Source organism: Scophthalmus maximus, chromosome 19, assembly GCF_022379125.1.
Source record: "Scophthalmus maximus strain ysfricsl-2021 chromosome 19, ASM2237912v1, whole genome shotgun sequence".
In the NCBI taxonomy this organism is placed as follows: domain Eukaryota; kingdom Metazoa; phylum Chordata; class Actinopteri; order Pleuronectiformes; family Scophthalmidae; genus Scophthalmus; species Scophthalmus maximus.
The window spans coordinates 14,730,749-14,754,883 of NC_061533.1; the positions used below are offsets into that span (position 1 = coordinate 14,730,749).

The following is a 24,135-nucleotide window of genomic DNA, read 5'->3' on the forward strand; positions in this document are numbered from 1 at the left end:
AGCACTCTGGCTAAAAACAGCCTTACTCATAAGCCGGGCAAAGTCAACAGCAAGAAATCAAATCAGTCCAAACAAAAATGAAAAAATCTCAAAAAAACAATAGCAAATAGTGAACGGTCTAGATGGATGCATGTGAGAACATGAAGCGGGGATGGATTTGAGGATTGCGCCACCGACCTTATGGCAAGCACTGACATCAATATTTATAGTAGGATCTGAAGGCATTGTTTGTGGCGGGCACCGGGCGCCTGGAAGATTGCCACTCATTTATTCCATTTGAACAGGTTGTGGGGCAATGAGACCAGGAGCATGTGGCGGTAGGCCAGGCGATGACCCTCCTCTGATGGATGTGGCCGCCATGACCGGCTTGCCACGGCTGTCAACATCATAGCAGACAATGTCAGTCCACTACCCCCCCCCACCCCCACCCCCCCATCAGCATTTTACAAGCAGACAACACTGCAAAAACACTCACCTTGTACTGAGACATGATCTACTGTTAGCAATGAGTGCGAAACTAATCCCGCAGGTATCACACACTGTACATATTGTCTTGACACGAGGTCATGGTAAAAAGTATCAGGAAACTGCTTTAACTTTAGTACATGTCTCTGTATTGAACAGAGAAATGTTTTTATTCCTTCAAAAATGTGAGTAGTTTCACGCATCAGAGGCCTGCTTCACTTCCCTCTCAGAAAAAATATTTAAAATAGAACTTTTGAAAGTACACCCAAGGTGGGACTTCAAAAACATGAATAAACTCAAAGGATTGAGTTCAGTGGGGAAAAAAAAAAAATCGTAAGTTGCTTCACAGTGAATCATGCATTTTCCAGCTCGTTCATGACAGAGAGCACCACTCCGCTCTTTGCAATACTTTCCTGTAGTCAAAAAGAGTTTTCAGGTGATCTGGTGTGGAAAATATTCAAATGATTCACACAATGATTCACACCATATAGATATAGTCTTGTTTTTTAGTACATCTGTCCTAATCACACCCAAACATCCCAAGTCATTTCCTGTAATTTGATTAATTTCAATTCAATACTTCTTCTTTTTTTCAAATGTCCTATAATGTATTTCATCACAAGTAAATAAGTTGTTATAGGAAACTGCTACCTGTCAAGAAAACCACTGAGGCAGCTATAGGAAGCCTTGTGAATGTGGTTTATCCCTGATTGTTGTTTGAAGAAGAAGCGATATCTATCAAACAGCCTTGTTGCTGATAAAGATGAACGTTAACCTGAAGAAGAGCTGAGATATTTGATTCGATTTCTTTAAAAACTGGAAGCGTTTTTTCTTTGTCTATAACATTGACTGTTAAAATAAAGCCAACTCCCATAGTATTCTCCTAAATTACTGTGCTAAATGCTAATTGATCACCAATGTTGCCATATTTCACTTTTAGGAACAAAATCTGTAACACACTGGTGTTTTATTTGAAGTTCTGATATCCCCAAAATCCTCTCAATATGGTTCTACATTTCTTTTCTTACGCTTCTTTCTTGAGATCATGCACGAACAGGGTTGGACGCACAGGTTAACGGTGCGTAGACTTTTGCTGTAACTTGGTTAAACTAACTGGTGAATGCAAAATGACAATGGTCTTTAAGGGCTGGTCAAATTGGTTCTTAAATGCTCTTGTATTTAAAAGAAATAATAACCTTGGCCGCTGGTCTTTCACATTTCTGTCCTTGGGAAGGCTGAGCAATGCCACATTGGCTTTCTGACATCCAATGATTGTACAGAGCAGACACATGTCTGTCTTGTAGCTTGGTAGCAAAGACATTAGGTGTTGTTGTTTTTTTAATATACTTTCTTTTGGACGGTGGGTCCAGGAAAGCCATGCTGGGGTTTTATAGCTGAGGGCAGTGGCTGTAGCAATGACATTAAAAAATGTGTTTGTTTAAAATTTCGAGGCATAGTTTCTGAATACAGGCAGTGAGCATTTCACCATGGATTGGGCATTTTGATCCTTTCTGAGTATTTATTTAGCACTTGAACCTGCTTTTTAAAAAAATCTAAATAGTCAAGGAAATCAATATGAGGCCTTTAATGTAACAGCAAGGACCCCAGACAGTGGACTCAAATCGAGCACAGGAAAACAGACAGCCTCCATGAACCAGACCGAAGTAATTGTCACAAGTAATTGATCACGAGTCAGTGGACAGCAGGACATTTACATGCAATGCCACAGACCTTCCGTGATTTGAGAAAAGAGTTGGTGAACCCGCATGCATATTTGTAATCACGTGACGGAATTTCAGATTCTTGGGCCGAGTTAGGACGCCTGAGCTCCTGTCACTGAAGAAGACTAAATGAGAAAATGCATTTGACAAGAAAGTGTAAATGATAAAGGCAATTAGACACACTATTAGTGCACATTAATAAATTGAGATACATGCTTATTCGCGATCTTGCCAAGTTACATGAGAAGATCTTTCCTCGCGTCTAACTCTCAGCATGAAAACCAATGATCAGATTCCTAGATTTTTAGCCTTCTGTGATTGGTAAACTGAGCCCTGCTGCTCTTGGCATCTGCACATCCATAAGAACAATCTCAGACAGAGAAAAAACATGCTCATGTTGTCACAGTAAATATTCTTCTCTGAATCATCGCCCTTTCTCATGCTGCCTTATGTGCGTACAAATCCATACAGCCTGTGAAATCCATTTAGTGAAATCCATATGGCTCTCGTATGCGGTGCAGTGATGCTGCAGAATGTATCACATCGCTTGACATCTGTGAACTCATTTATGAAACACAAGACAAAAAAAAAAAAGCTTTTGACAACACAAAGTGTCAAACCGTTGGTCATGCTAATGATTTGATGAGTGGCACAGCTCAAAGCGAGGAACAGGCAGCTTTATTAAACTCTTGTCTGACCCGGGAGAAAACAAGACATGTGTATCCTCACGTTTCAAAGCAAGAATCATTCTGAATGCAAACAGACGTGGACAGGACACCATTCACAATGTCTGTGGAAGTGACTACATGACACTAAGATGTGGGGGGGGGGGGGTTAACGGCAACGGGACATGACAAATGAGAAACAAATCACTCTGCGAGTAGCAGACGTAGGTTGTCAAATAAATCAATGCGAGTGCACTCATACACACAGACATCACCTAATGGGGGAGTTACCAACTTTAAGCCACGACTCCTTTGGAAAACGTATTCATGACGGTAAAGCCTGTACACACATGCATTTTGAACAAACAGAACTCTGCATCATGAATGAATAAACAAAACATCCTCTTTAGTGACATGGTGTAAAGTCCCTGGGTGCACACATGAGCATTAATCAATGGAAAGGCAGCAGCAGTACTTAAGGAGGGTCACACCATCAGTCATTGTGTCTGCTCTACGTATTCCTACAGCGGTGATATATTTGTTACTAAGGAACACTTGCCAAACTATTTTTTCTGCTTTTTATTCTAGCGAAGCCACACGACGACACACACACACACACACACACACACACACACACACACACACACACACAAAATACCAAATTTAATTCCCAATCGCTTTCCATCTGTTTCCCCCCCCCCCAATGGAATACAGAAATATTGTTTATTCAGCTAGTTGGTCACTTTGAAAAACAAACCTCACCAATAATGTGTCCGCTTCTTTCAGCATGATTAGTTAATTTATACTATTTGGTCATTGGCATCAGTTTTTTTCCAGTTGATCTTTTAAGGGGAAAATAGTTGTCTGAATATGACTCAGCATATAGTCTAAATCACTTCTCTCCCTGTGATGAATTATATCTAAGGTGATGTCATGTAAGTCCTCTACACACAGACTTTTACGGAGGGAATTCAACAGCATTGTGTCTAATGTGTGGCACACACACTCCCTGGTGTGATATTCATAACATGGAAAATACAATAAATCACCACAGACGTGCCTTGTGTCTTCTTACATTGAATCAACCCTTGTGTGGTGTTCATATTTTTGTTATTCAGCCGGTGTTCGTTGGGTCTGGTGGACCCCCTGCATTTTGGGGTTTTAATTCAACACAATCAAACAATAGTTATGTTAATATACTCAACAGATGTTTTTACTTCATCCAAATTACAAGCAATATAAATAGCATATATGGTTAATATTTGCTATTTATATTATATATTTATATTATATATTATACATTGTGTTATATTAATATTTGCCTTTTTTATATAACATTTATGAATTAAAGGAGATTAATTAAAAAGAGAGATAGATTCTCACGCCGCCATCGGCGCTGAGATATTTCAACTACATTTCCCACACGCCATTGCGTTGTTTTCGCTTTCCCACAATCCCTTGCGCTATCCTACAGCTCCGACCACAGCTCACAAGAAGGTCGCTTCCACTAGCATCGCACCGAGGCAGAGAAGCCACCGCAACACGAAATCATGCTGGGACAAGCTGTGCGACGTTTCGCAACGTCCGCCGTTCGTTCTTCACACTACTCCGAAGGACCGGGGAAGGTGAGATTATGATCCAGAGGCATAATTATGACTTTGAATGGGATCGTTGTAACGTCGCGGCCCTGTCTGGTGTCCACAGCCTCAACGTTAGCTAGCTTGAAGTTGGAGGTCACTTCCGTTCGTGTGTCGGACGCGTTATTATAATAACGTTATAATGTCATAATGCTCACACAGGGCCGCCACGCGGACAGGCGTGTATCACCCCCGCCTCTACATGACATATTCAAAGACGAGGACAGACGTCCGACCGCAGCACAGTCCATTTGTTGACGGTCAGACCGGTTAGCATTAGCTTTGTGGCTCAGAGGTGGTTCCTTCTTAGCTTAGCTTAGTTTAGCTTCGTCAGTGCTACCTGGTTAGCAATCGACTTCAAATAAACACAAAGACAATCAGTGAAACATATTTAACATGGCGGCATACATGTAATACGAGATACATATTGTGATAAGACATCAATGCATGCACACATTCTTACATCAATGCGCCTTTTAATTCATCGAAGGAGTTGTTTTGGGGCTTCCGGTTGTATGTAAGGTCACTGTGAGGTGCCTTGGACATTCTGGGAGGTTATTAAGAGAATGAAGTATTTAAGAATAAACTGCTTCTACCTATTATTTTTTTTTACATATCAGATTTCTTTCTGGTGAAAGTAAGACTGGACACAAATTATTAACTGATCATTGTCAATTACTTTCACATGTTACATTGCCCTTCCGTCAGATTGAGATATTAAGTGATGAATATTAACATTATTTATATTTGATGGAAGAATGAATGGACCTTTGTATAACCCCAAATCCTTTGTTTTGTCGTTATGTTCAAACACCGAGCTAAAAAGTAAATCTCGTGGATCGCTGTGCTGTGTCCTACTACTCCAAGGAACTCCCTCGTTACAATATCAATTAAATTTATTCATGAGGACTGACTTTACAAAAATTTGTTTTAAATGTTCTTGATATTCATTTTTAATGAACAGAATAATACACTTAATTTCATTGGATGACATTTGGTGAAAAATGCAGAAAAAGAAACGCACGCTGCTCTCCTCCAAATAACTTAAGCTGCATCCCCACTAATCCTTTTTGTAGGTTTTATATGAATAACTTATAACAACTCCAGAGTTCTTGGGCCTCTCAACCAGAAAGTGTTGAAAACTCTGCTGGTCCACTTATTTTCTTTTTAAAGCTCCAGGATTGTGTTTTAGTCTGACTGAGCAGAAATGGAGACTATTGTAAACAATGACACCATCACCTGTTTTTGCTTCCTGATTGGTTCTTATCAGTCATGCTTCGATTACTGTTAACTTTCAGTGACACCTCCACCTCACCGTCGGCCCAAGAAAAGAAATCCCTGGTCTCACTTGCCATTTACTGTTTCTCGTTCATAGTATTTTCTGCAATTAAGCCACCACATGCACATGGACGATGTTCTTCCAGGTGTACACCGGCACGCACGTGACCAGTGTGCGTGAAGGGTCACTGGATTTGCGTTTTCAGAAATTATTTCTGATACGGAGCTACAATGCCCATCTGGAAGGAAATTGTTTTAATTATAAAAGGCTATTTTTAACCACCACATATTAGTGTGAATGTAGAAATTTATGCAGAACACCTCCCCGTTCACCCATAACGTGTTTTGAGAGGGAAACGGGACATTTAAAAAGCGCACACCTGTCATTTTTTAGCTTCACGGGTAATCACTTCATGTTAAATGTCTTTTCTACCCTGAGCCACTCATTCATTTTTGACTGCCCTCTATTATTTGTGTGTACGCCAGATATCCTGCACATCCCACACAAAGATAGTTGTTTGTTTGGTGTATAATTTAACTTCACAGAGTCATAACACTTTTCTTTTTTCTTTTTTTTTTACAGAACCTGCCATTTTCTGTGGAGAATAAGTGGCGTCTGCTGGGCATGATGGTGGTGTTCTTTGGCAGTGGCTTCGTGTTCCCCTTCATCGTTGTCAGACATCAGATCCTGAAGAAGTAAAATGGCCCAGTGCCGTTTGTCTGCCTACAAGGTAATAATGACTGCCGTGTTTATCCAGCATATCTGCTTTCACTAAAATGTAATTCTGACAATCCTTGATTTGAATACCCTTTCAAATCCTTTTCCTTTTACTCTGCCTCTTTCACATTTTCAGTTTCATATCTTTAGATAAATGACCTGTCTAAAAATTGCTGCTATGTGTAGATAAGCGTGTACTTCCGCAAGTTGATGTGACAGTTTAGTGCAGATATTGATCTGTGTCAGGTGGGAGCAGGTCAGAGATGTCACATTTGTCTTCAGTGGTGTTTACTCAGAAATTGCTTTTCTGTCACCAGATGTGTGCGAGACATTTCATCACTTTTTGTCCCATTTTCTTGTTCTCCCCCCAGGTCGTCACCTGGAACATATTTATCCATCAGAGTTCTGTCCCTGCAGAAGAATGGGAATCTCTTATTTTTCTTTGTAAATAAAGTTTTCCTCAAATATGGACCCGTCTATTCGTATTCTTGCATGATGCCAGTGTATTAAGATACAGGTATGTCAGGAGGATGAAGCAGAAGAGCATCTTTTTATTGTTGCCAGTCATTCAGTATGTAGCTATGGGCTGAATATGTGCCACTGTGTTCAATGTGACTTTTGTGGTGCCCCAGATTTATAAATACTTTTGCCATGTTGAAAGTACTATTAACTGCGCCCTTATTAAAATAAGTAGCAGATCCCAAAAGATTCATACCATATGTAGAATCGGCCAGTTTCTGCAATGTGTTGTAAAAGTAGTCGAAGAACCTATAAGTGTTTCAATTAAGTAAAATCAAAGAAGTTTAAACCCCTTTGTTGCCAGCACCAGAAGCAAATGAACAAAGTGGAAATTGAAAATTGGTGTGAGGGGGGCTTGTATTGAAGAATCCAGTCCTGCTCTTTTAACACTTCTGATTGGTATTGTTCACCCACTCCAACTCGGCTCTTCAGCTGAACTCTACCGAATAACCTTTTTTTTCGGTTCAATTAACCCTATGCCTCTGGGTGTAATTATCCAAGGACAAAGTATTAAAAAAGGGAGGTGTGGCTGCACGGTCGCTGAAGAGGGGATAATGTAAAAAGTTAAGAGCTTTTTTTCTATGCACCTCTATTCAGGTCTTCCTTGCGCCTGGAGTCATTTTTAGAAGTCTGATAAGCGTAGTTTCCATTTCCCCCTCCTGTATAGCAAAACGGTGCCCGGGTTGGCCAAAGACATAAGGAGAGGCATACGGGGACAAGTTGTAGAGCAGTGAGAAACGACCTGATGTATCCCCCCTCACCCCGATTCTCACACACACACGCAACTCTCGGCAACTTGTAAACCTGTCCGGTGCGTTGGTGTTCTCTCCCGCATTTGTAATGATGCTACTCCGATGGTGCCTACGGGCTTCCTGGATGGAAGAGCATTCGGGTCGTGCGGCTGCTGCTCGGCAGCAATAAAATTATGAGACGTTTAATGGGGTCAACGAGTGGGAGCGTGGTATTTCACAGGTGTGTTGTATTGCGGGCGCCTAGAATAAACTGACCTTTGTTAGTAGCTCAAGGGTAGAGAGAGAGAGAAAGAGACTTTTCTGGATCAAACAACACTTTCATGTCACCACACATTATCGCTGCTTACTCAATTTACATAAGCAAGGCGTAGTTGACACCTGCACAGACAAATGCACACGTCGCCGCCTTATATAGAAGTCTCAGCACCTTCAGTCTGTGAACATGCACCTTCGAAACACGAGGGCAGGTATAGCATCATTTCCAGCTAAGGCGGGGAATGGAAAAATCTATCTTCCCAACACTGCATGATGCATATCATTCTGGTCGGTGATATCTGAATAGTTTTTTGGGGAGGGCTTGTTTTTCCTGTTTACCGAGGGAAAAATGCTCGGCCCACGACACTGCGAAACCATAATTCTTTCTCCGAGTGGTCCTTATCAGTCGATGATAAGCCATGCTGATGAAGTGTGAACGCCTGCGTTAGTTGATGTCCTCCGGCGCCTGACGTGAGCCATACCTCACGGCCACTCTTGCGGGGCGCGTCTCGAAGATCACTCTGCCTCTCTCGCAGAGAAAGAAAGTGCTCCCGAGTGCCACCGGAGACGAATAAGCCTCAATGAAGTGATACTCCAAGTCTTGCCTGATGAATATCAAACACTTGCCCCTGGCTTTAATTATTTTCCGTCCCCAAGAAAGCTAATAACTCTGTCCTGTGGGTTACTTTGATTCCACTTTGTTACAGCTGTGTGGTAAACATTTGAAAGCTTCATCTTTGTGCTCTGGAACTCTTGACCGCACGCGAACAGATCTGCCAGCAGCTACTTTGAATTTTACAAATGGCTCACTTGGATGCTACAGTGCGCTCCAGCACTCTGGGGGCTAATTTAGGAATTTGCCTATTTAAAAAAAAAAAAAAAAAAAGGATAGTCATGTACATGTATTTGCTCTCCCGGAGAGCACAGATTTAGACTTGACATGGACACAGATTAGGTCTGAGAGGAGTGTCACGTTATCTGGGCCCTGGGAGTAAAAAAACATGCACCAAGCAGTGGGTACTTTTTTTTTTGCCATAAATGTTTGATCTATTCTTTGCCATAATGCACTCTAACATGGGGCTTTTAAGAATCCTAGTTGATGCTAAGCTCCAGCAGCGAGGACCAATTAGAACCCAACAGTGTTACCTGGACAAGGACCAAGCTGCAGTGCAGCGCTTATGAAAAGTACATAAGGGTGTGCTGGAGCAGGGCGTCCTGCAGGAGGTGGGGGTGCCATGGTGCCCACAGTGTATGGGCTACATCACATATTTCCGATGGGGCCTCAGCATGCAAGTGTCTCGACTGCACGGCACTTTGAGCAGTCGCAGGGACGAAGCGAAGGGGGGGGGTGGCAGAAGAAGAATACATTACAGGAGGATTACGCACACAGCATGCCAAGTCTCCTGCAGGAGTTCGTCATGCTGGGGGTGGAGGGAGGGGGGGCGAAAGAGAGACGGTGTGTGCCTGTGGTTTATTCCACAGTCTATGCCTTCATTATAGCCAATATCTGGTAAATTCATTATTGCGATAGTCTTCCCCCCAATGCTTTTACGGTCCCTGGTGCACAGGCACTAATTAGAACAAAGTGTGGTCATTAAAGATCAATTCCATACCAGCTTATCACCATTCAGTGATTGTTTAACTTCACGCAGATGGATGCTTATGAAATCAAAAGGTTACCCGCAATCACTGCACTGCACGCGACTCTAAAGGCAAGGGCCTTTTACTGTATAATAAAAATGACTTTTTATTTTCCCCCGTTAATCCGACACACTAAAACAGTTTGATGTGCTCCTGCGGATGTGTAAATCGCCTTAATCGCAGTGTTTGCGGCCGCTCATCGCAGCCCTCCGCAGACTGTTCAATAATAGACTTTTCTGCATCTCACGTGCAGGAATCTAATTATAGACTCATTTGCACTTCAGAGGGGAAGATGGTGGGCTTAGCTCGGTGTAAAGCGTGCGCAGCCATCTAATGAAAAGACCATTTCATTTAATCCCCCCAGTGAAGAGGCACGTTGCAGGTCTAGCCACAAATATTACAGTCGAACAATTATGTGTGCGACTGTAAGAGTGGACTCAACAGTGATTTATGCTTAAACATTTAATTTCTCTGAATGACTAAATTAGGCCCCTGGGTGATTTGGATGAACTCCAATGGGCACTTTATTGTACACATCTTGCCCAGCCGCATTTCATTGCGCCGCCCAAATCAATGCATTGCATTCAGTGACCGGGAAGCCACCCATCATACCAGCACGACGGCAATAAGAGGTGAAGGGTCACCCTGACACTGCACTGTCAGTCGGTGAAGTTGCAAGGACACGCCGAACTCCTCGAGTTCTTCGCTAAGCCTGTAGTGTCTCCTTCCCCCCCCCCCCCCCCCCCCCCCCCTCGTACCTTCTCTGTTCACCACACTCCACCCTCAAAGATGCTGACTTGTGGAGAAGTGCGGAACTGTCAACGCAGGAAGATGAAGCGTGCGTGCACCTCCCACTCCGTCAGAGCAGGGCTCCGCTGCCTCAGCCGGGAACTCTACACAATTAGTCCAGGGCCTCCAGGGGGCGGCTGCTCGTAGGAGACGAATGCTTTGCAGGATACCAAGTGGACTCATATGTGTTCTTTTCTGTACGTTGTAGGGGTGCAACCCAGACTTTAACATTTGACGGCATTGAACAAACAGTCTCCAGTAATGATAAGACAGGGGAATACAAATTAAATAGACCTCCGATTCTAACATTGCCTAAGCGGCGGTGTCTGAATGCCACCGTGTCACAGGATATGTTGTAATCTTCAGCCTTTACGATTCATTAATGCTCCAATACCTCCGCTTAGAGAAGAAAAATACATGCACTCAACCACCTTCGGCAGACCCGGCCCACCTTCTTTTTTCTTTCCACAAGCAGCAGATCACAAAGAGGCTGTGGAGCCAAATGAGAATGAACCTGTCATGTGTCACTTAGGGGCTTTTGGCACGTTCGGTTTGATATGAAGATAACGGGTGCAGGGACCTGGCAGAGCCCCCAGTGGAGATCTGAAACTGGTGTAATCTCTACATCCCCTCCTGCCCACGTTAGACGCCGGAACAGTCTTTAGTTCAATAATGTAACACGACTCCCTGCCAGAGTTAATAGCAGCAAGTTTCGGGGTGAAAAAGTTTCCATTTTAAATAATCATGCCCGATCCGGTCCTCGCCTTCGCACTCCAAGCCTTATGTTAATGCCTCTGAAGGATCGGATGTGGATGCATGTGCATTTTTTACTCTCTTACTTCATACAATATGCAGTGCATTTTGAATTTAGCTCTGTGCCCACTCAGTGAAAAGCATATATTTTCAATCTTCCATTTTTTTTCCAGCTGTCTTTTTTTTATAAAATATGTCTTGGCTTTAAAAACATATCCATAAAAATCAAGAGGTTGAAAGAACTTTTTTGGGGGACAGCGAGTGTATGTTATCTCACTCCATTCCTATTAATGTTGTTCAGGCCTGACTTATTCAATTCCAGAGGAACTAGAACTGTCTGATGTGGTCAGAGGTAGCTGGTATTTCTGATACCGCCGTTAAACCCATTAGTTATGTTTTTAATGACTGTAAAGCAGTACATAACAACCACATAGATGGCACATAAAGATGTCAGGAGGCTTATTCACTGTAACAAACCTCAGTTTCACCACGACAGTGTTGGTTGGGCTCCATGTGATCGACATGGAGATAAAAACTAACAGTGCAAGACATGTTTTTCTCTAATGAAGCATCTCCAGAGATGCTCCTAACTGCGACGGCACAGTGCAAACGTAGGGTGGGAATAATGTCTGACAATGTGAAAGTACTCGAGATGGAATGCGAGAGGGATGGCAGCAAAACAAAAAAAAAAAAGGAGGTGCAGTTGATCATTTGTTGCTGTTCTCTCTCTGCCACGGGTTTCTTCCCTCCCACAGAGAGAAAATATTTGAACCCTTCTTCGGTGCTCGCCGTCTCCCGTCTTACTCTCACTGCAGAGTTCTCAACCCATGGCATTTTCACACACTCGTAGGCAGCAGCCGCGAACCCCGCAGAGGCGCATACACATTGAAACACATAATCCCCCAGAACAGATGCGCAAATATTGTTCAAGTACATCCACGGGAACACTACTGAAATGTGTGTACATTATTTACACAGGCGCGCGCGCACACACACACACACACAAACACACTCACACATGAACACACTCACACTCATGCATCAACGAGTCCAAACAAACAAAAGTGTGTTTGAAAATACATATTATATACATAGTTCTGTTTAAAGCCTCAGTCGATTTCTAACAGTGCATCTATTTTCGTTGAAGTTGCATAAATTAAGAGCGAAAAACTAAGCAGAATCTGCCCTGAAATGGTGCCACCGACACACACACACACACACACACACACAAACACACACAAACACACACACACACACATATATATATAGAGGGAGAGAGTGTACCATTTGTAATCACTCGACCTCTACGGACAGCTGGAGTGAGACACAGACAGAGAGATATCGATGGCTAAACAGAACAGAACCATGTCTCTACAACTGTCCCCCATTGGGAACAAAAACTGTCCCAAAGCCTGAGAGTCAGCACTTCTGTAGTTTTATTATTTATTTATTTTTGCAGCTCTGTTTACCCATGACTCGGGATCATGTAGATCTGCAGTGGTCTCCCAGGAACGATGGTGCAGAGGTCCAGAGGCGGAGGGGCTGTGCATGTGGCGCACTGTTGTGATGCTGCTGCTGCTGCTGCTGCTCTGCAGCCGGATGGCTCCCCCCTCTGGACTGTATCGGGCTGAAGCGCGTCATGATGTCAGGCAGACTTGAAATGCTTTTCGGGGCCAAGGTCACATCTGCTGCATAATGACAAAATTGCTCTGCTGGAGTCTAAACCTTTTTTGTTGTTGTTGTCGTTTGCATTATTTACAGGACTTTTCAGTTGATTATCCCCTTCATCGTGCACACGTCCCTTTGATTGTCACCAGTGATGACTACCCAGGGCAGGTCAAACTTTGACAAAGTCATCCCACTAAGCCCCAGAGCAGCAGCACAGCAAGGAGCCATACAAACACAATTCGGCCTCACTTAGCTTCTGTCTGAGTGTTTGCTCGGGAGTGCGGGTTGCCACGATAATTGTTCCATTTGAACGCGGGAGCAGAGAAGCGACAGAGACACGACGGCAGTCACAAAGGCACGACCGACTGCGGCACAGTGGGCTCTAAATGGTTTGTCTCTGTGCAGACCGCGGCCTCTTCCAGGATGTTCTTTGGACATCGCAGATGTTTGGACGAGAAAACGAGCAGGCACAATTCAGATTGGCCCGAGTTCAGCATGGGTCTGTGGATTGGCGCCTTTCAAAGCCCCGCTGAACCACACATGGCGCCCAGGACGTCAGCCACAAAGAAAGCCCAACTGGACTCCAACTCAATATTTCAAACACAAAGGGATGAAAATGTGCTGTTTATTCTTTTTTCACTTTTTGGATCCTAAAAAGACACAACTGTTTTGTTGTACAAATGATATTTTGAATTCATTGCTGAATGACATGAAATCCCTCCGGGACCTTCAGCAAATGGAGATCTTTCATGACATCCTTCAGATCTGCTGTTAATCATAGGCCGTTCAAATTTTGTTTTGCGAAGAAGAAAACTTTCATTTAAAATAAAAGAAAAATTTAAAAATGCATTTCACCCTTCAAACAGGACACAGAGACTTATGAGTTCTCCGTCTCATTAGATCTTTTGACTTTCATCGTGCAGGCTGAACTAGTGAGAATGACTTAATTACCCTACTCCTCCTCACAATTATAGAGACGTAAGATAGAGAATAAATCTTCACTGATCCGCACAAACAAAATTGCTCCGTATAGCCATTTTGCACCTCTAAATGGAGAGGCCAAGATATCCAATTAATGAGAGAGGTTAAAGTGGACCCGTCCAATTGCAGCGGCTTTTTTCGGTTAATCTGGCGAAAAAAAAGTAAAGGTGGGAGTGGGTGGCCACTTTGGAAAAAAGGCGGGGTGAAGGAGGAGGGATGGAGGAGAGGGAAGCGCGATAAGGGCTGCGGGCCCCAGGCGCTTCAGCTCGCATGCAAGGAGGTTCAGGAAGCTGACTGAAGAAAAACATTCAGGGGAGAGGAGAAAAGTTAGTTGAACAGTCCGGTGCAGGGTTTCGCTGCCTCGTTGGAATTAATACATATTATTCCACATTAGCCGAGTGTTTGTTACATCATGCCGTCGGCAGCATTTTGTCTCTGCTCAGGTCAGAGCAGCGGGACGTGAAATGAAAGGCTTTTTCTGATGTGTGGCTCTTTCCCATACGGATACACAGTCAAAAGCACCGGTCCTGATTCTACCCAGGAAGCCAGTGACCGAACAATTTCTGAGCTTTCAAAATGTCGTGTACGCACACCACACTGGGACTGGAAACCAGTCTGGACTCTGACGGCCAGCGACGGAAATTGCTTGAGCACATCCACTGTTCCTAAATTCATGCCACAGCAAACTGAGAAATATCCGCCGCCTGCTCTCTCTTTTCTTTCCTTTTTCTCTCTCACTCACCCCGCATCCCGCCATCTCCAGCTCACCTTTCAGACTTCGGATTATGAATCCAAACTGACGGCAGGCGGGCTGGCAGGCTTCCTTTCAAACTTGGAGAAAAGCGACTCTGAATAGAACATGTAGCCCTTCGGCTCCTGGTGGCTTCAAGACTACGGCGGGGTTCTCGAGCGGTGCATTTCAAAAGTTCAAAACAAAGAAGGTGAAGAAGTGAAAAAAAAAAAAAAAAAAAAGGAAGAAGAAAACTTATTCCGAGAATTCTGGTAATGATAACTTTGGAAGACACAGGTGATGAAGTGACTCACGGAAGTTGGAGGCAGTATTTGTTTAATAAAATAATAATAATAACTTTAGCCACACGTTACCAGAGTTTCACTGTGGTTTCATCACTCCAGTGGAGATGTGATGTATCATTATAAGCTCTTAAAGCGGGGCAGCATTATCCTGATGCAGTGTCATCACATCACATCGTCCCCGTTCTGAATAAATGTTTTCATCTATCCTTGAAAAGCTTCCCCCCTATGGCTATATCATAATATTTCATTATTCCGGTGTAATTTTCACCGGGATGAATTGAAGAAGGCGTCTTGGCTTAATTCGACGCAGCCATGGTCCTTTGGAGTTTGAAATTGAATTTCACTTACCTTCAAAGTCTGGTAATTCAATTAGGCACAGTTCTTTGACTTTAAATGTGATTTTTGTTCAGGAGTGTCTTTGTTCCGAAAGTCTATTCTTAGAAGTTAATTGCATTTTACCGCCGGTGTTGTTCTGCAGCATAAAATGGACCTTTATGACACCACGGACTTACACTCGCAGGCTGCTCCATTGTCAAACACCTCACTGCAAGGTGAAAATAAGACTTTAGCATGGTGGAATCTGGGTTACGGCATAGGTCCACACATTTTTTCTTTAATTAGTTTTTTAGTTATCGTATTATTTTCTTTGTTTTGTCTTACTGCAGTATATTGGTCTTATGTTCCCACGAAAAAAAACTCTCTCTTAGTGGCAGAGCATTTCAATGGTTGATTAAAATCATTTTCCCCTTAAAGAGGTGAATGGCCTTACAGCGCAGGAAAAGATCTAATTAATCTGTGTCCACCACCACTTTGGTTAACCTCTGAACTCTTTTTTAATGACTTGTTCACATTGAACAGGTTGGATTTCATTCCATTTTTTCATAGACATGAAAAAAAAATATTTATATATATATATATATATATATATACCCTTAAATGGATAAAGCGGTAGACGATGTATGAATTTGCCCAATGTTAGCTGGGATTGGCTCCAGCGACCCCCCGCGACCCTTAAATGGATAAAGCGGTAGACGATGAATGAATGAATATATATATATATATATATATGGGTCAGTCCACCACAAATCTCAGTTTAGTGTGGGGTTATCACATTAACCCCACACTAAACTGATTATTAAAGACTACAAAAGTGGCAGTAAGATATGCGTTAAGCATCCCATAATTACAAGAATTACAGTCTAAAGTCACGCTTCTGACAAACACATTAGGGTAAATAAACATAAACATATTATAGGCGAGTGTCCAGCCAATCGGTCCATGCGAGCCCAGTTTCTCTGGAGCCTCCTCTGCAGCCACGTTTGAGATGAGCAGAGAGAATACGCGTCGGGGAGTTTGGGAAATTCTGAATCAAATCTGCATCAACTTGCTGCAGTAGGAGAAAAGTAAGAGATGTGGCGGCCTGGGAGCAAAACAGAGGAAAGAATAAGTAGATCCTTTTGATGTAGTGAAAATGACTGTGGCCAGGACTAACTTATCATGAGAGACTGAGTGAGGGAATGACCAATCGAGGCAGAAATTAAGAGGATAGTGTGTGTGTCTGTGTGTGTGTGGGGGGGGTCTCACTATTTGCTACAGAGAAGCATTCTCCCAAATATGGCAGAAGAAGACGAGACTGAAAGTGGCAGGGGTCCTGGAGTTATGCGCTCCGGAGCTCGGTGTTTCATCTCATTGTCTCACGGAGCTCTGATGACCGTGCGAGACCCTGTTCATCCCACAGTCGAGAAGTGCTGCGTGCCCTGTGGTAGATGCTCAGATATGTTTAGGTTTGCTCCGGCTGGATTAAAAAAATCTTCCTTCCGGTGCTTTCGGATGAATCCCCCCCCCCCCCCCTCCGAGCTAGCAGTTAACTGAAGTCTGGAAAACACTGAGATTTCCATTCTAAGGCCCTTCATTAAATTGTAACTAGTGCTTTAACTCCCCCTCTTTTGATTCAACAGCTCTTCTCGGCACTCGGCGCCGTACAGAACATGTGGGATATAGCCTGCAGTGATGTGCACACAGCATTAGGGGCCCTTAACTTTTTCATCTGCGGCAGTTAAGAGGCTAGCATGATGGACTCGTAACTGGCGGGGCCTGTCACTCTAGTGTGCACTGCTCTCTGATCTACATCGCTCTGGGCTCTAAGTACTGCTTCACGCCCTGAACAATTACGGGCCGCTTGACTGTAGTCTGCCAGAGAGAAAGCTGAAGATGTGTCGGCGCGAAACGGTGGCCCACCATTTCTGCCGGTGAATTATTCATCTCGAACATTACTACAGAAACGATTTTAGGCCTTCCTCTGGATTGCTTTATTCACTTTCACCTGTAATGTCTAAACGGTCAACTCTGTCACGAGGATCTTTTCCTATTTTCCTCTTCGCTCATTCTTATCCCACTTTCCTTTTTGCTCACCTTCCATTTTGGCTCGGAGATGCTTGATGAATTGATGCAGTCTGCTTGAAAGAGTTCCTCACTTCCACCAGACCCCACAGCCCCTTCACCTGTTTGCTCCAAATGCATCATCTCCAATCGTCAGCCCTGCCATGCACATCCATTCGGTCTGCGGGGAGGCAATCCCTATCAGCCACGCACTGAATGTAGTTCTAATGGGCGACAGCTGACTGGGCAGGACGGCGACCTTCTATTTGCGCACATACAAGCGGGATCATATCCTACTGCACGTTCCACTGGATCCAACAGGAGAAGCCCCGGTTGAGTCAGTGGCACCTCACATCACAGTCACATTAATAACTGCCACGAAGACGCAAATGACTTATGAGGTTGTGAGAAGGAAAAAAATAAGCGTCATCCTCCTCGAACGGCGTGCTGTACAACACAATCAATTTCGGGAGAGTACAAACACATGTTACTTTATTATAACAAATAATAAATGAACATTGGGCAGCTGGTAATGCTGCCAATTTGTCTTGCTAATGGCACAAAGCACTCACCAGAAACAATGTTGGATATTCTGGCGCTTTCCATTAAAAATTGAAATGCAATCAGTGTCGTAATCTTGGTCTGCAACTCCTGCTGAAGTCGGTGGTGCCGAAACCGCAGCCAGCCACTTCAAGTCACGGACGCTATGAATTCTACATTGTGACCTGAGCGAGGGAACTGAGTAAATGTCCACCATAGCCTGCCTTTGCATTTTTTATTATTTTTTTATTTTTTACAACACAAACTGTATGAACACACAGCTATGAACTCCATTTGACCTTCCATAAATATATGTGCCTAATCCTTAAACTGGGGATGCCCTTGCCCGTGTGCTCCATTCACTGCCTGTGCTCATTAAAAGATCCTCTCATCGGGTCACGGGGTCATGGACACTGGGTTGAGCCGTCTGTGGTGTGGTATACCGGAGGAGAGGCCCAGTCAGAGAGAGAAAAGCCCGCTTCCCACCCTTCACACTCAGCTCTAATGAAACGGATGAGTTATTGCTCCGACTGTCCCGCGTTTCACCACAAAGTGACATTAGCGAGAGTCACAATAAAGTAGCACCTCAAATCCACACGGAGACGGGAGAGGACATTAGGCTCTGCCTTCTGCATAAATTGTACGGTATAGTGTGTGTGTGTGTGTGTGTGTGTGTGTGTGTGTGTATGTAGAAGGTGATGGGTAGAGGGGGTGGAAGTGTAGGAAGAGAAACTGCACACACAAACACAGAACACACACACACACATTGGGCAGGCCTCCTTCCTCCCACGATTCAGTGGCTCAGTAAAGCCCAGACGTTGTAAACGGGATTTATGTCATTTAATTACACTTTTGTACAATTACCTTTATTTACAGCTGCATGGAGTAGGCAATGGGGAAGTCGTGGCAGGGTGAGCCAAACGGGGAAGTCGTAATTTTTGTCCTTTACTTCTCATTGTTCCCAAGATATGAGAGCAACACTCCCCGAGAATGTAGGCTACACGCTTTGCATATTTACATTAACTGCAAATCAGTTCCTCTCGTGTTGGAATATTAATTAGAGCTGGTTTGTGGGGCCAGTTTTGGATTATGTCATATAAGCCATAACGTTGGCATGTGGATGGCCAGTGTACTACGTGCACGTGTAGAGCACAGAATCTGTAACCTGCTAGACGTGTTTATGGAGATTGTGCATATTTTTTTTTCTTTTTCTATCCTCTTAATACACACATTCCATTCCCGCCACTCTGTAATGGTGATGTGTTTCCCTGCTTCTTTCATATACACAATGTGAGGACACTTGCTTCAGGTCTGATGTTGCAGTGCCATCTACTGGCCAAGTCCTGTTATATTCCAGGTTTTGCTTGGATGCTGTGGACAACCTCAGGGGCCCCATTCCGACAACTACCAACCACCTCTGTGTCAAACCATCAGATGGCAGCATTTGTGTGTGCTGGCTCTTTTCTCCACTGTTGGCATAGTTGTACCTTCAGGAGGACGTTGGGTCTCATCGGCATGGGCATTGCAAGTCAAGAGTTATACTCACTGCAGTTATTTCATTTTGAAAATGCATCATATTACAGCTACCAGAGGATATACGTGTATATATATAACAAAACAAGCTTTTATGTGCAATACCTGTCATTATTTATATATATATATGTATATATATATATATATATATATATATCCAACCGGAGTCTATATATTAATTTTCTCTGTCTCTGGGGAAGAAAAAGGCCTCTCTTGTTTGAGGGTTGCAGAATCTGACCAGGAGAGGGGGCTTCACCCACACTTTTCCTCTGACTGGAGTCAGGCTCAGCATTGGGGAGCAACACGTCACAATTCCTTTCTGTCGGCTCTCCTGAACGTCATACCTGGGATAAATTGAAAAGCATTCATGATACTTATCTTATGGAAATATGTCAGCATTGTTTCTGTGACAGTAAAGACATTTAAAGTTGTAGATCTACTTAACGAACTAACCTTCACCTATAACATCTACAGATATTGTTGATGAAAAGCAGAATCTGAATCTGTTTCTCTCTCTTCACATCACCAGCTGCCGTCCTCCTTAGAATAGCTTGCTGTTTGTTTGTGGGGGTTTTTTCTGTCTTTAGTTTGCGCATAATGCCCTTTCGTCAACCCTTCTGAATGGAATGGGACATGAAACTAAGCTCATAAATGCAACAGGCCCCCGAGGCACCGGGACTGAATGCAGAGCTTCACTTCTCATTATGGTTCTCATAAAGAGGCCTTTGGATGCCGCTGGCCTAGGGGGGCTAAAGAAGGAAAGAAAGAACGAAAAAAGAAAGAAAGAAAGGAAAGAAAGATCAAGTCTGAATTTGCGAGTCACAAGACAAAACATGGCACAGAGACACAAGACTGACTTTCACAGTGAATTCAGAAATCTTATCTATCTATCTATTTATCTATCATGGGCATCTGTAACTTACCTTCATTGTCATTAGCATTTTTACACACTCTGTCTCGTTTAAACTTCAAATTAAAACATCAATTTTAAAGCTCACTTATTTTTCTATATGATGCCACAAACGCGGCGCAGGTCTGAGGGAAGAGTGAAGCCTTTTACGGTTCACACTCTGTATTTATCCCTGGATTATGAATTCATAAGCTGTCATTGTTATGGAGAGTGAGAGGGAGAGGGATGAACGGCAAAAACCACCTCATTCGCCGCACTGCCGCAGTCACTGTTTTGAGGCCTTTTTTTTTTGGCGGTGTTTTGGACGGCGGCGAGGGAAAGGAAAGGATGGATAGAAATAGTTCCTGTCTGGACAGTAATGATAAAACCATACCTGCTGGTGTGCAGGCTAACTCCCCTCTCCCCTGAAGAAAAATAGCCAGGAGCAACATCGGGAACTCTATTCAGTAATGCACGAAACACACCACTAGAGTCGACAGGATGCAGTTTCTTTGCATTATCTTTAACCCTATTTGTTTTGTCTCCAAGTTGAGCCAAACGAAGTAGCATCACTTCAAGACTCACACCACGACTTATCCCGTTTTCTGATCCCAGTTGCTGAGGAGGCACAGCGGCGGCACAGTGGCTGGAGGCCACGGGTGTGTTTGTGCATGAGTGTCGGTGCGAAAGGTGCTAAGAACGTTGGCTTGTAAAATCAGGAGATGAAATGCTCTTTGATCACAGCAATTGGAGCAAGTTCCCCCCTCTAAAAAAAGCCAGGACTCCTCAAGAAGATCGCTGCTGATGAAAATACAAGCAACTTGCCGCAGGGCCTTATCCAGTCAAAAGTGAAATCCGTCTCAACAGTAATGCCAGAAACCACATGTTCAGCTGACTTAACAAGTACTAAACTATATTGTTTGTAAGTCTTGGTCTATTATTTGGCTCAGTAAAGTTAATATCGGCAAGTGGTAAATTGAACAGAATAGCAGATGGAGCTGCGTTCTATTAAAATAAAAGTGATATGTTGCGTCTGTTCCTGCTGGAACGTGTGGGTTAAGTGCAGAAGATGAATATTTTTCTTCCCCTAATGGCTTGTCCTAGTTTTCCCGCACCTGCAGTGCCCTTATTCTCCGCAGCGGTGTCTAATCCAACACTGCTCCTTCGCTTAGCACAAAACCAAGCTTCCTACAGAGTTACTCCAGGTGGCCCATGGGAGTTGCTCGGTTGAGACCCCACTTCATCACATTGTAAGTGAAAAACACTTTCCATGACATTCACTCCAGGAGAGAGGATTTTGTCGGAAAAAGATAGCAGGCGCTCATCTCTCGCCTCCGAGCATGCCGCTGATTTATAATGCTATTTGTTTTGCATTATTCATGTGTGAATGTAACTCTTTTTTTCCCCCCCAGAGGGATAATTTGCTTGTTATCAAGCCTCTGAATGATATAAAGAGCTTCGTCAAGGAACCGCAGTTGCTACACAATCAGTTTGCGATAAGCCACCACTGCTGAGGGGATCAAAGAATATGTTTGCTGCCAGATTGCAGAGTCGGCGTCTGAGTTATTAACGGCTACCGTCATAATGTAACAACCAGCTGTGCAAACTGCATCTCTTGGCATGCACAGGTCCCTTGATCTTATGGTGCCCTCCTCCTACTTCCTGCCACTGCAGTTTTGGAAAAGGAAAGGCAGCAGCACAGGGGTGAGATGTTTCTTTTTAATTTCACTTACAGACATTATGTCATTGCCACCCTTATCGTGACAAATGCTTTTAACACGTGTTTTGTTGACCTTTACCTCCTCATTATTTGTGGTCCCAGTGCTGTATATATAAAACATCACAATCTTTTTTCCTTTTTTTCCCCCCTGATTTTAGACCAATATGCAGAAAAGGATAACTGCTAGTGCTTCCATTTGCACATGTAATGAAGTGGATGAAAATCGAAATTTATCCAAGTTATCCATAGGCAATGCAAGGTATAAAGTATATTGTTATTCCTCATAGAATTAAATGTAGGGCCAGTTAAGCCACCCAGAGGTCAAAGTCCTTGTGAGAACTCCTATCAACTGTTGTAAATCTCCAATAACAGAACTCCAAAAAGACTTATTTGGGATTAGGGAGCAGTGCTGCTGTGTAAAAAGTATTGTCAGTGTCAATCACAGATCCAGAACACATGACAATCCTTTGTATTTAACCATATTTTTCAGCTGGGGGGTCTCTGAGACCTCAAATATGTGCCCTTAAGAGATCTCTGAAAGTTGTCATCAGTTTAAAATCAAGTTTAAAACTAATAGCATAATAGCATTTGGAGAAGGACCCTCAAAAATAACATGATTTTGATTTTGTCTGTGTCCCTGTATCACCCATATGTCTGTCAGTTGCTTACGCACACACACTTGTGGGGCAGGGTTCATCTTTAAAAAGTTACTGTCGCTGCCTTGTTTTTTTCTTCTTTTCTTTTCTTTCAAAATCACCTATTCAATGTTATCAGTAAAGTTACAAATTTGTCTCAAAATAAAATGCAGTAGACTCCATGTCATCATGAGATGATATAATTAAAATAGCCCATATCATGCTTTCCTGAGGTACAAAATTTGTTTACTAGCTCTTCTTTCAGTAAAGACACAAACACACACACATTGTACGCAGGTGAGTGTAGTATAGCGTATAGTCAGCCTAAGTGACGGATTTGCTGAACATAGCGCAGATCAAGAAGGACATGGTGTGCAGTCAATTAGGTGCCCACAAGAGATTTCCTGTGCTGATCGGGTCAAACTGCCATGACATTTACATCTGTCACACCGCCTCACTCTCCGCTGGATACATATGGAGACACATGGGCCTGTGTGCATACAAATATAACACCTGAGTTCTGATATGTACTCATTCCAGCTCTGAGTGATAAATACATACACACACACAAACACACACACACACACACACACACACACACACGTCTCTTTTTTTCTGAGTCATAAACAGGTCCGATGTCCAGAAAATCGATAATGAAGAAATCATGCAGGGTGAGTGATGATATTGCAAAGAACAAAAGTCAAATTTCAAAGGCACCGGCTCATGGAGCTTTACTATCCCATCTAGGCTCAGTCCCCAGCGCTGATCCATTCTTTATTGAATGATTACAGTAACACAGAACAAATATCTTGACGGTAGATATCTGAGCATAGAGCAAAGGGATCTTTCTTGTGTTTGAGGAATTGCTCCGTTGCCTTTAACAAGCAGATGATCTTTAAGTCCTGCCTCTGAAGACAACCGTGTGAGAGGCCCTTGCCGGCTTACCGCTGCCCTGATTTCTTACTTTGCCTCACAGCAATATTGATCTGTGCATCCAGTTACAGGTTTTGAGGAAGGATTCCTATGAAGCTCGCTGATGGGACGCTGCTTCGACCACCTCTGCTGTAAACAATGTCAATAATAGGCCTTTGAGGTGATCAATGGTAAAGATTCTAGCAGTGGGAGAGTGTTATGCTTGTTTGATGAATCAACATTGGCTCGCTGTTTTTTTCATGAGAAATATGGACTATAGCCAAGTGAAATAGTGCAGTGTGAATACAAAAAAGTTAATGCTATTTATTTAAAATGACCTGGATGTAATACGTGTACAAATTGAATTACACACTACTTTACATATTTATTTGTTAAAATTTTGAGCAAAGTACAAATTGTCTGATATGTTAAATGTGCCGCATGAACACAGCATGATCAAATGCCAGTAGCAGTACACTTTCTGTTCACCATATGTGTAAGAATAATGTTATGAGCATGACATATGTGTTGGAGGGGCGCCGGAACACAGACTGTTGTCCCCTCCTCTGCATGGGAGAACGTAGTGCGCTGCTGTGACAGCACTGAACATGTCTTTGGGGATGCTCCATTATTTACACTGTGCCTTCATG

The 24,135-nt window shown here is 43.2% G+C and overlaps 1 protein-coding gene across 1 annotated transcript; it reads left to right on the forward strand.

The window, feature by feature from the left end:
- The first annotated feature begins 4,309 nt into the window (after positions 1-4,309).
- Positions 4,310-6,953, forward strand: LOC118314534 (cytochrome c oxidase subunit 7C, mitochondrial). The gene is made up of 3 exons (XM_035641052.2): positions 4,310-4,476; positions 6,350-6,497; positions 6,856-6,953. The coding sequence occupies exons 1-2, from the start codon at positions 4,402-4,404 to the stop codon at positions 6,464-6,466; spliced, it is 192 nt and encodes a 63-aa protein (XP_035496945.1). The 5' UTR covers positions 4,310-4,401; the 3' UTR covers positions 6,467-6,497; positions 6,856-6,953.
- The last annotated feature ends 17,182 nt before the right edge of the window (positions 6,954-24,135 follow it).

What these genes read in the sequence shown, in the direction of transcription:
- LOC118314534 (XM_035641052.2), top strand. Translation starts at nt 4,402, where the DNA reads ATGCTGGGACAAGCTGTGCGACGTTTCGCAACGTCCGCCGTTCGTTCT. An exon ending in ACTCCGAAGGACCGGGGAAG is followed by an intron (nt 4,477 to 6,349) that starts GTGAGATTATGA and finishes TTTTTTTTACAG; the next exon opens with AACCTGCCATTTTCTGTGGA.